The sequence below is a fragment of the Galleria mellonella genome, unplaced genomic scaffold, assembly GCF_026898425.1.
Source record: "Galleria mellonella isolate WM207_F2 unplaced genomic scaffold, CSIRO_AGI_GalMel_v1 utg537, whole genome shotgun sequence".
Classification (NCBI taxonomy): Eukaryota; Metazoa; Arthropoda; class Insecta; order Lepidoptera; family Pyralidae; genus Galleria; species Galleria mellonella.
In genome coordinates this window covers 126,985-140,557 of record NW_026442112.1, presented here as the reverse complement: position 1 = coordinate 140,557, position 13,573 = coordinate 126,985, and the positions used below count along the sequence as shown (strand labels likewise).

General features: G+C 30.7%; 1 protein-coding gene across 2 annotated transcripts in view; it reads right to left on the bottom strand.

Annotated features, from left to right (window-relative positions):
• The window catches only part of LOC113516391 (uncharacterized), a 135,677-nt gene that overhangs the window by 91,909 nt on the left and 30,195 nt on the right, over window positions 1-13,573 (bottom strand). For both annotated transcript variants that reach the window (XM_052898758.1, XM_052898759.1), the window contains exon 2: window positions 10,421-10,568. In XM_052898758.1, the coding sequence (XP_052754718.1) occupies window positions 10,421-10,481 (61 nt within the window). In that variant the 5' untranslated portion in view covers window positions 10,482-10,568. The remainder of the gene's footprint in view (window positions 1-10,420; window positions 10,569-13,573) is intronic.

The window sequence follows — 13,573 nt, the reverse complement described above, 5'->3', positions numbered from 1 at the left end:
ATTTTATATATATTTTAATATATTATATATAATTTAATATATATTTGATATTCATCTTATCAGTGTTAAAATAACAAATAAGAACAAAACAAATAACAAAAAAAGAAAGAATCCAAATATTCTTAAAATTAGTGGAAGTTGTATAAATGGTTCTTTACTACCTACTATTGAATAAATAATAAATAATTAAATAGTTCGTTAAGTAATAATACTGTAAAAGGCACAGTGCCCTGGAGACCTCGGAAATACGGCTATTATGAAATACGTCCTCTTAAGTAGCTACTCGCTTTTTTATGGCATATAAACGCTTTTTTATAATATTATTTCTTGCAAATATAAAGATTTCTCTACATCATTAACACTTTTTTTGTCCATAGATAATAAATAATATAATAATTTTTTTTACACAACTTAGAATGGCAAACGAGCTGACGGCCCACCTGATGGAAAGCGGTAACCGTCGCCTATAGACATGAGCAGTACCATGGACATAACAGAGTATACTGTTTTGCCCATAATACCCCTCATGCGTTGCCAATCCTGAGGACTCAGGTGTTATTCCTCTGTACCCTGTAAATTCACGCCATATCCCACCTTTCAAACCAAAACACAGTCATGCAAACACAATTTTTTTACGATTGAAACACGAATGGGACAGAGATACCCAAACAAACAACTTTTGTTCAAAGTCTCCGTCTGGTAAATAAATAATTTTATTAATTGAAAATCATTTTGTACACTTAATAGTAGCTATACAAAATACCTGTTTAAACTCTTAATACTGATCATAAAACACTTTTAGCTGTATTTTTATATAGTATTGACTTTACATTACAGTGTATAATGTAAACATATGCCGCAACTACATCTATGTGAAACCTTTAGTTCTCTGTCAAAAGGTATACAAAAATGTTTAAGTAATTTTGTATTAGAATCATAATAAATTTACAGATAGACAGCCAGATTTATTCTTTATGCTACAAATGATCAACAATATCCTGATCTTGCAGCTGATAGGTACAAGCCGTAAATAATTGGAACAGTCAGCATAGTTTTTACGCCATATTTTCGACACCCCGTTCCAGATTTTCTCTAATAACAATAATGTGAACTGTTTTATCCGCATGGCAGCCCCACTCTAGCCTTTATTACAAAGGTTATTATGTCATATTTCATAAATTATTCGAGGCAGCGATTACCCAGGCTACAGGGGCGAGATAACAACGGGGTCCTTCGAACAATTCCGGTGCGCGGTACGGAGAAATTTTCGCTTTTCTCAAACCTACTAAACCTCTTGAACAGAGCAAGTAACCTCTTGAACAAAACAAACCAGACATTTATTGACCGATTTATAATATGTTATAAATAATAATCAATGTTAACTATTTTTTTTTTATTATGATTTAATAAATAAAGGAGACCTTGTACAAAAAGTCATCTGTCTGAGTACCTTTACTTTATTTGCATTTCTGTTATGAAAGAGTTGTATTTGCATGGCTGTGTTTCGGTCTGAAGGGTGAGATATGGAGGTATAAGGTACAGAGGCATAACACCTCAGTCCTCAGAAATAGCAACACATGAAGGGTAGGTATCACGTGCGACGCAGTATACTATATTATTTAAATGTCTCTACACTATGGTTACTACTTTCCAACAAATGGACATCAGTTCCATTCTAAGTTCCATAAAAAAATATTATAATTTATTTTTTTCTTTAATACTACTTTAAGTAAACTATTTTGTCTATGTATACATGCCGCATGCATGGAAATAGGACTTAATCTATATCTCCGCTAAATTACAACCAAATCCATTGAGCCTTTCGACATGATTGAGTTAAATTTATGTTTATAATGGGATCGAGGTTTTAGTCCTTTTTTCTATTAAATATACTTTTTGGACGTAGGAGTAAAATTAAAATCTATTTGACGAATCGTAAGTATCTGTGATGAAGAATCATAACGAAAACAATGCCATTTCTAATGTATGTTAATTTTATCAAAGCCAATGAGTAATCCTTTATCACAGGTATTTATTTGTTTAAATTTTACAACAAAACCTCTGTAATTACATACTATTCAACGCATAGCTCTAAATAAACTCGTTAACTTTTATTTTCAATAGGACCTTTAAATATTTAACTTAATGGATTCGATTTCAAATGACATTAAACACATTTACCTCTATATACAATTGAAAACTATTATAGTATAGGAAAACATAATGGAAGAGTTTTTATTGATTGTTTTGTAGACAATCGGGATTGGAGTCAGTTTGCGGGTAGCGGGTTAGCGGCGGCGGCTAAACCGGACGGGGTTGCCTTTGAATACCGATGACGGCGCAACTACGCGACTCGTTTCAATCTGTACTCTATGCATAAGTAATGTGAAAAGTATGGAGATACCGCCCCGTTGCGGAATACACGCTTCTCTAAAATATCGTTGTATATTTTTATGGTAACGACTTCAGTTATTTGTTCCTTACCGGAGCAACCACTGTAATCTTCGTAGAACGTTTTCTGTATTTCTTGCAGTACGTTAAAACATATTTAGATCTGACTATTTTATATAAAAGTAATTTTCATTTGTTGTGTGATACTTATATGTATAAAACCTACGCTGAAATATAACCAATCTTGTAAATACATAACAAGCAAGGGTAGTACGCAGTGTCATTTACAACGATTATATTAACCCTTCTCAGTCTACTCCGTGGAAACAATCTGAATTCGAAGAAAAAAAAATACATTCTACTAAAATATTAATGCGAAAGGGGGCCAAATTCAATACAAACAAAGAATGTGTGGGTTGACTTCGATAAAATAATTTAGAGAGAATCGTCTTCAAATGCTGTTAAAGAAAATTTGTTGTTTACCTAGTTCTAAATATTATATTCGTTCGTCTAGTCAAGGATAGAACTTAAAGTAGCGCTTAATCTTTATCCTTACAAAACCATTTTCTTATTAATACTATAAAGGTAAAAATGAGTCTGTTTGTCGATCTGTATATTATTATATACACGCTAAATTGCAGACTAATTAAAATGGAAATTTGTAGAATAATGGTTTTAAAACTGAAGAGGCACAAGACTTTGTTACGTTATAGAATATATAAGCCAAAGTTGCAAGTAGCATTTACAATACCTCAGAGATAAAATTTATAATATTAACAGTAATAATAGAGACCTTAGTACCGACATATATAGATAAAATAACATTGACTTATATTGCAGGCGTTCATAAGCTATGGTAACCGCTTATGATCAGATTGGTCATATGCTTGTTTGTCACCTCAATGACATAAATAAAAAAGATTATTTTAAAAACGAATCGAATAAACATTCTTAGTTCGTCTCACCTCCGTTTATAAGCAGCTTCAGTCATTAAAAAAATTAATGTAGTGAATAGAGTGCAATTTTTCACAGCAATTTTCCCTTTTAAACCGTAATACTATCTTTTCATTACTCTAGCTTTAAACGTATAAGCCTACTTGTAATCCAAATAAAAATGGTCTGATTATAAATGACAATATATTAAAAAAAATATTACTTAATTATTTACATCCAAAATTTAATTCAATTAACAATTTAAATTTATAAAGAACAAGTAATCCGACCCGGTTTATTTAACCCGGTTTATTTACATTTTCAAAAATATTATGAGTTGTTTAAATCGAGTAATTATTCCAAATATTCTTCTTTCCATGGGTATGATAAATAGATATGCGAAAACTAATGTAACTGAAGCAACACAAAAGCAGCCTTTATGATTCTATTGTGTATCTAGTTTACATACGTAGCTGTATTTAAAGAAGCAATAACAATAAACAGAAATATTAAATGCGTGTCATTGATACTTATATTTCGTATTTATTGTCGGAACGAATAGCTTCGTCAGCAAAAATTCATCACTGCTGCCGTCGCACGTCGCCTGCAGTAAGACGTTACCACATAACGGAGTTATGGCTTATGGCATGTAAAATAAACGAGCATTTGGCGTGGTTACTGTCTATTCCGGCATAGGCAATAACTACGCGATTATCCTATTTGTGCTAGCAACAACCACGAGGCGTGACTTGTTGGGATCTTTTTATATTAAGCTACCTCGGACGTATAGTAATAACCAAACTAAATTCATGTTGTAACGCAGTGTAATAAACTATTTGTCGAACCCGCGCGAAGCGTGTCCACTTTATATTTCCGGTTCGAACACTGATTTAAAGATAGTGTATGAAAACTTTATGATTATGATAAGTTGAGCAAGTTGCTTTCTATAATAAAGACCACTTACAATAAAATGCTCCTATCATTAACTAGCTGTACTCGTGACATTGTTCGCGTGTAATTTCCATGTTTCTAATTATAAAATAAAGCTTTGACTTTCTAATTTTGAGTTTTGATGCACATATTGATGAAATCAAACTATTATTACGTTAATATCAAATATCATCTTTACACTTTGCTTTCATTTTTTACTTGTATTATTGTTATTGTTTATGGAAACAATGGTTCATACACACCAATCCATCCGTTCGGTCGTCTTTAATAAAATGAATTTTGAATACTTTTGTATTTTAGTTAACCTACAATATAGAATGGCCACATGAAAGTATATTTTGAAGATGCTTTTAAAAAAATTACCCATTTTGAGCTATTTAGTTTAATATACTGTGAAATAAGTTTCATCCTAATCCTAAATGGTGGAACAACCAAATCAACTAACACAGAAAGAGGGAGAAATTTTTAAAAAATATCATTCTTGCTATTTTTGCTTTACTATGTCATTAATAAAAAATATTTAAAGTACATTTTTAGTATCGCGATATTATTATTATGTGAAAATTAAGATAATTATTCATTTTAAACAACGTGCAGGCGGACTTTTTCGTATAAGCTCTGCGAGCAATGTCTAGTATTTTAATATAAACGTGGGTGGGCGAACTCCCGAAAAAAACAACTTGGTAAATTGTAAATGGCGTTATTTACGAGAATCACAGTGGGGCTATTAAAAAGGGACAAAGTTGGTATTCAGAGTATCAAATGTTGGTCAGGACAAACTGCGGCGCGCTGGCAGCCCGCACTGAATGAATCACGGGGGAGGAAAGTTGTCGTAACAAAGAAATTGGGAGTAACTTTAACCCAATTGCTTGTAATCCGACAATTATAAAATTATGTCATAATAAGTATTCTTATCATATTGTAATACTAACTACAGCCCGTTGTTTTTCCTGCTTTTTATCAGCCTTTAACTGTCCACTGCTGAACATAAGCCTTCTCCTTGGGGAATTTTGTCAATAGTTGCCATGCTTGGCAGGCACATTAGCAACCGCAGTTAAGAGTCGAAAGGTTGATTTTTTAAATTTGTATTGGAAACTATTTTTTTAGTATAATATATATGTATTACTTACAAATTTATATTCATATATTAATTAAAGTGGCACTCATTTTCAATTATTTAACAACGAATATATGTTTTAATTCTATGCTTAGATATAAATCAAAGTAATCAATGATCATATATTATCATTATGCTCTGTTTAGCATATTCTTTCAAATATATTTATAAGAATTTTGTATCGTTTTTATTTTACAATTACAATATATATTTCTCCCACATGCTGAGCAATAACTGTACATTATGGTATCCCTATTCACGCTCACATGATTAAAAAAGTTATCCTATTTTTTGCGAAGCATCTACATGGAGATAGTATATAATTATATAATATAAATATAATTTATATATGATGAACACGAAATTAACTTTATCGATATTAATTATCAATATAATTGACTAATTTTGTGTAACATATAACGAATTGAGCACCTCCTCTTTTTGGAAGTCACTTAAAACAACCACGCTTCGTGCATCGTACCCGTAGATTCCTCGTGCTTAAAGGTTGTGGAATAATCTCCCATAGGGAGAAAAGGATTGTTAGTAATATGGTCAAACAGCCCCATTACTAAGGATATCCTTATCAAGTCGACCTCCACGCGATTTCTCCTAGAAATTCGTCAGGATGAACTAATTTACCTGCTCTCATCTTTATCTATGATCCCTCACTGGTATCCCGCCAGCACACTGGCGGTATTATCATACTATTATCACCCATTAAAAAATCCTTCTGAGGAATATGTGACTCTTTAAAAAGGCATTAACACATTTTTAAAATGCAAGCAATATCCTAGCAACATCGCTTTTGTTGCAAGTATTTATGAGTGCCAGTGATCACTTTCCATCAAATGGAATATCAGCACGTTCGCCTTCTTATCAATAAAAAATGTACTCCCTTTTGAAGTAACTTAAAAAAGCGGGCATATAGCTGACAAGGTTACAATATTACATACAAGTTGATCTAGTCTCGCTATTAATAGCTAGTAAAAATTTAATGCAAAATAATTTTTATTACCTATTGTATCATATAGTCCAATTAATCATGCTAAGTTCCATTAAAATCCAGACGGGCAGACAAAAAGTAAGCGGTGACCTTGTCAAAGTTAATTATTTTTTTCAATAGTACCTAATTTCGTTACAACTTTATCGATTATAAAAACTGTTTTCACATTTTAGTCTTTAAATTCATAAAATTACATAATGCGAATCTTTAAAAAAATTATCAATTGATCTCTATTTCTTCTCTCTCTCTTTTATAAAATAAATATTATAAACATATATTAATAACATAGTCTCTATTTTATAAAACATGACTATAAATAAGATTCAGAGAATAGTACCTACCTTTTGTATCAGTTTCTGACTTTCATAATAGATAGAAAAGTAGATAATACATAGAGATATGATATGGCGATAATAACGAAATCAGGAGATATTGTCGATTGTTTGAATTATCCCAGTCAATGTAAATGTGAGTTTAGTTGTTTGTTGCTCTTTAGTTCCTTAAATACTTAACCAATCACTATGAAATCTATACACGTTTCTAATGTATTTCTATATGGGATAGTGAAGGACAGAAGGTCAGTGAACATATATCGATAACGCGATCAAAGTTATGGATTAAAGCTAGTAGATGTATACGTTAAAGATAATTTTTACAATCCCTATTTGTATATGAACTGACAGAAATACAAAAATAGGCGGGAAACGTAAATATTCAACAAAAGTATATAAATAAAAGAAGTTCGGGCCATTTATTCCGATACACCGAGACTCTGCGCAGAGACTGGAAAAGTTAGGCGGAAACGGGATTTCCTAATGCGATTTTAATTCGTTCTCCGCGACGAAGAGGGTAATTTCAATAAAAGCAAAGTCAGTAAATATTTTGTCCCCTGAAAGAGAAAAGAATAAGAGTAAAAAACGTGTGAATTCTAATTTGGTGTTTTGGAATTGGCTATGGTGAGTGCTATTCGGTGTCAGTATTTTTGCCTCGCTAATTTCCAGTAGTCTCTAATCACATCAAATTGAATTTTTATTTAGAACAAAGCCAATAATACAAATTTCAATTTACTAATTGAAATTTAAGTATTGTTTCTAAGAACTATTTAAAAAGTTTTAGTGAATCTAAAACCGCCTAAATTGTTTGTGAATAGGAAAAAACAATTTCATGATGACAAGTTTTATACTTGTCATCATTTATTAATAATATATTTATATAAAAAAGTGGAACTGGTGAATATTATTATATAGTAAATGTCTAATAAACGTAAATCTAATGAGATAATCTTAAAACAACTTTATGAATGTATTAATTATGTTGATTGTCAATATTTGCTACAGCCAAGAGGAGGAAGTATCTATTCTCCAATATTTTAGTTTTATAATATTAATAATAATAAAATAAACTAAATATTTATAATATAATAATAGCCATGTGCTAATCGGCATAGAATAAATCACTCCTTCCTTTCCTGCAGGTGTCATATAAGGCGACTAAGGAAACTTGATGGTAGAGGGATGGGAAGCAACGCCCATCTTAAAACATCACTTAAATCCTAACTGCGGTTGCCAAGCCGTTAGTTAACGATTAATATGATGATAAATATAATAATAATGGTAAATCTAGTTGATGCTTCTCCACATGGAAAGACAATAATAAAAATGGTTATATTTTGTTTGTTTGTTTGTTCGTATTAGCCCCTAACTGTCTACTGCTGAACATAACCTCACCCACAAGAGGATTTTGTCAGTAGTTGCCACGCTTGACGGGACAACTACTGACAAAATTGGGGACAACCCGCCGCATTACTAATAATATACCCTGTCAGATCGATCTTCGCGCGTTTCTCTTGAATCGCAGTTTTTGCCTTGTAAATTTGTCACGACAAGCCAAGAGACTCATTTCATCCTCACCTATCATCACTCACTGGTTCCCCGCAAACATATACCAATAGCGTAAGCGAGACTACCATTTCATCATTATCCATTAAAACAAACATCCACTTTCGTCCTTGTCCTTTTTTATGCAACTTAGAATGACAAACAAACTAACGACCCACCTAATGAAAAGTGGTAACCATCGCCTGTAGACATAACCAGTACCATGGGCATCACAAAGTATACTGTCTCGCTCATGATACTCCTCATGTGTTACCGTTCCTGAAGAGTAAGGCGTCATCTGTGTCCTTATAGATCAATAAACAATTATCTGATAAAACATAAAACTCTCACGACATTTTTAATATTTCTAAATTATGCGTATGAATAAAGAAAAAGCTCACATAAAAAGCAACTATATATATATATTGTTTTAGACGTATCTGAAATTAAATAAAAATACTTTATTTAAATATTATTAGTACTGTACAGAGCTTTGTAAATAAAAGGCTCGCTATAAGCCTGTTTATTAATTGTTAATTAATGTTTTGTTAATTAATTAATTGTTTTATTTATTTATTTTATACTTTGTTATACATAAAGTTTACAAGGTTATAATTTATTTTGAATAAAGGCGTACAACAGAGCTTGTTTCATATCATCTTTATCATCAATGACATACCTGCTCAAGCCCAGAGCGAAGGGGATTCTCTTTGTTTGTCTCAACTGAATGACAATCTCTAGGCTTTACTTATGCGCCCCTTGTCCGATATTGTGCGGTGATCTATAGTGGACTGTTACATGTGTGATCATTCTATGCTATGTCACAATACTTGTGAAAGCCCGTTCGAAGGACCCAATATATCCTTTTGTAAATGACGATCGGGATTTCACAGGTTCTTAAGCTATCTAATTAGATGTAGGCTCCACATGTTGCATGGTCCTTGTACACTTAAAGCCCGTGCATGATCGACTAACACTAAGCACCTTTGTCAGATGTCCGTAAAATCTAAAACATCCTTATGTATTTTATTATAACATTTTATGCCAATTCCCATAAAAGATCTATTAACTTTTTCTAAACGATACTTCGGAACAGTAGATTTGTTTTGTATCAGCATCAATTTTATTGATAAAGTCATTGCTTATTAATTATATGAAAACATACCTGTATATAGTTACATCATTGAGACTTTAAAATCATTTTAACATTTTCACCATTTACCATTTATATACCTATTTGCTGACATTGCAGTTCTTCTACTGACACAACTTAATGAGACGGTCTGATATCTTTACATAGTCACCTAAATGCCTTTTTTTCTTTTTTTTTATATTATTTTAACATATATACCTTTGCTTTTTTTGTTTTGGCATTTAGGTGACTATGTAAAGATAACATCTTTACATAGTCACCTAAATGCCTTTTTTTCTTTTTTTTTATATTATTTTAACATATATACCTTTGCTTTTTTTGTTTTATTGAGCTTGTAATGCATAACACCTTTTTCAATAACTGTGACATAAAGCGGAAATAAGTGGTTCCTAAAATGTATTAATGACCTGTAGGTCATACCTAGTTTAGAAATCAGGGCTTAAAATTTATGTAACGTAGTGTAACGTTTATATTATCTATGTAAATAAATAAAAGTATTGCAATCTATAACAATGTGAATTCAAATTAGGGAAAATTCGTAGGAAAATCTTCTTCATTCAACAATAAAACAAAGTAATTTTACCTTATTTTTAAGTGCCAACGCACTTAGGAAAACTTTGAATAGATGTGGCATTAAAAGTTTGTTTCTTTTATCAAATAACAACTTTAAATAAGTACCTAACCGCAATCGGTCAGAGTTTGAGTGGACTAATACTATAAGAAAAAATAATTTATTTATATGGTTGTACTTTATTTATACCATGGCAGTTTTTTTATATTGTCTACTTTACACAAAACTGCAGTATGAAATCGCAATTTTTTGATTAGCAAATAAAATAGCAAATAATCTTCAAAAAGGAATATAGAAGTTTCTTCAGGGTCAGCAATGCGCGCATAATGCCCTTGAAATTACAGACATTTATAGGATACCGTAACCGCTTACCATAAGGTGAGCCGTATGCGTGTTTTCCACCTTACTGGTATAATTTACGTACCTTGACATATCAGCATGAGTGCCATCAAAAGAGCACGATGACTCGGGTGTGGTAGTGTCATACTGGTCCGACCCTTCACTGCTCAGGAAACGACCGAATTCGGCGGCGCACAATACGTGCGCAAGACAATTTCACCATATTCGATAGTCTGAAACAAACATATCACATATAAGGTTCTGTGGATATATAAAAATATTAATGCGTTGCTCACACTTAACCGTCTGTATTTTAAGTGGAGCTCGCAATTTGCCCTTACTTTTTACGACATAAATTTTACTTTAACCGGGGCGGGTTGTTGAGCTCCAGTTATAGTAATCCTCGGATAATCTTGTTTTAAACAATTACCTTGTTAAAGTGATTTAACGAATAGCCACAGTATCTCATTTTATAAGAATATAAAGAAAATTATGATTTCTGATGTATTTATTAAAGACAGATTTTTCCAAAAAAGCAGCGCATGGGATGCATAATACTTTATAGTTTCTCTATATATGTGATATAATGTAAAAAACTTTTATAAATGGTCTGTGACAAAATAATAATTTTATGTGAAAAGACCATAATAATCGTTAAAAGTAATTAAAATATTAATTAAACCCAGTTATAAATCCACGTCATTTTAATAAGGGTTTTTGCTACAATAAAACCTGTACCAAAAATCATAATTCCAAGAGAAATTATTGTACATAATATACATTATGTACATATTTTGCATCACAAATTACTACAGATAGAAAACCTAACTTCTTGTGTAGAGTTTATAAGACAAACTTTATAACATAGTCTGTACATCCATAATATTGAAAATATCTCGAGACGTTTTGAAAAACATACTTTTTAATATTAATTCAAAACTAGCTAGAATTGTAGCTAGAACACTTAGAAAAATCATCTCTCAGCACAAAAATTTCTTGTTTCTAGCAAATGTACAACATTTTCCAGTTTTATATTTAATCAATCAAACAAATAATTAGTTGTATTATAATAAATACACATATTTTCATTACGGATACTAAAGATCACTACACGATTCTTTTACTTAAAAGAAAGGTTGATTACAAATCCAGGGACTATTAATAATAGCTTATTTTAGTAAATGAAACTAATTTTTAACTATATATATATATATATATATGAAATTGAAAAATTTCGAAAATAGTCTACCTGTCTGTGTCCATTTGACAACATTCATACAATCTAATCCAAGGTGGTTTTTAAACCACAACCACTCACAAAACAGATGCTTTGAGGCTTAACTGGCGCCTTCAGTAAATGTATTCCATTTCATTTGGTGAAGTCTTAAAGACGCCAGAGATTAAAAAAGCCCTAATTTTTTATAAGACCATTTTTTATCACCTGTATAAATAATAATCAATAAATATATAAGTAAATAATATCTTTTCTGATATTGATCCATTTTTAGGATCGAAACTAACGTTTAAAAATGAGATAAAATGTCATATTATCTGTGATATAAGTTATGACTATATATAAATCGCAAATTTCATTATTATTATACGAGTCTGTCTCTACTCACATTTCTGTACGTAAGACGTTTGTGTATCCATTTCTACTCGTATTTATTAAGAAAAATTATATTTATATTATCATATATATGTCTATCTACGTATTATCTATATGTGATAATTATAATTCAATTTTATTGTAAAAGTGTCACATCTGTAATCAAAATATAATTGCTTATAATGTAAACACTATTTTAGTTTGTCGAATTATTTCATTTAAGGAATATATTATACTTAGAATTGGACAAATAGCTGCAATTGTGTTTTATCCAGAAGATCATTGAAATTATAATCTAGTTAGATACTACTAATATATATATGGTAAGTTTTACATATGCATAGATATTCAAAACAAGTAGAGGAATTTTAAATGACAACCAGCAAATTGTAGCCTTTTTAATAACCTTCTAATTTTATTATAAAAATCATTTTGGTAGTGTATCTACCACTCAGATAAAAATAAATATATACACAAAGTAAGAAATTAACTGCACATATAATTGAAGAAAATAATAAGAATAATCATACTAGCCGGCCGCCGCGGCAACAGGCGGGTCTATAAATAATGAATATGAAATCAAAACTCACTTTTTTATACAGAGACTTTTCACTTTTCGTACGATTTTTCAAACATTATTTCATACAAACCTTGTACAAACAATTACAAATAAAACAAAAAAAAAATTAGCCAAGTATATGCAACCGTTCGGAAGAGATGCGATTACATATATTAACCAATTTATTATTATTTATATAGATCATACTTGATTAATTATCACTATTTATGTATTGTCCTATACAATTCAACTTCGCCTGGCTTGTTTTTATTGACTTCATAATATATATCACTAACTATAATATCATTGTACCGAAAGTACTAGATTAATAATACATATTCCTACAAATATCATTCTAAATAATACCTATAATATCGGTAAAATATTCTTTACATACAATGCACTGAAATTAAAAGTTTGTAATAGCATAATAATGTATGGTATTTGATGTATTTATTTATCCAAGTATATTTGTATAAGCATAGAATTTATCATTGATTCCTACATTGACTGAGCTTGTCCTGTAGGAAACGTTATTCGTATTAACATACACATACATACAGAAATTAACATAGATTTGTGCACGCTGTAAGACATGTGTGGGTAAGTATTATGTGGTGCGAGGGTGTATACGTATGTTTGTATAATAATATTCCAAACTTCATATTTCATAAAAATATTAACTGTCGTCTAAATCATAAACAAGACCATATCTATTTTAAATATATATATATATAAACTTGTAAATCGTATATTAATTAAAAATATTTATTGATGAAAAGAAATTGGAAAAATTGTCTTTTTTCTGTACATTCTGTTCCTAGATACCATTTATAATATATTGAGGTATTATTAACAAAACAACGTTACTAGTATAGTATTATATTATATTATCTGTGACGACGTTTATAGGATCAACAATATATAATAGATGATAAGTCTGACCTCTCCTCAAGCAGGAGATTCCTCATGCATTCCCATTCTTATTGTTTGAGCCATGTCATGTCCGTCATGCATACCATATTGTGTTTCTATATGACAGGAATGTGACTAATACAAATAAAGTGTGA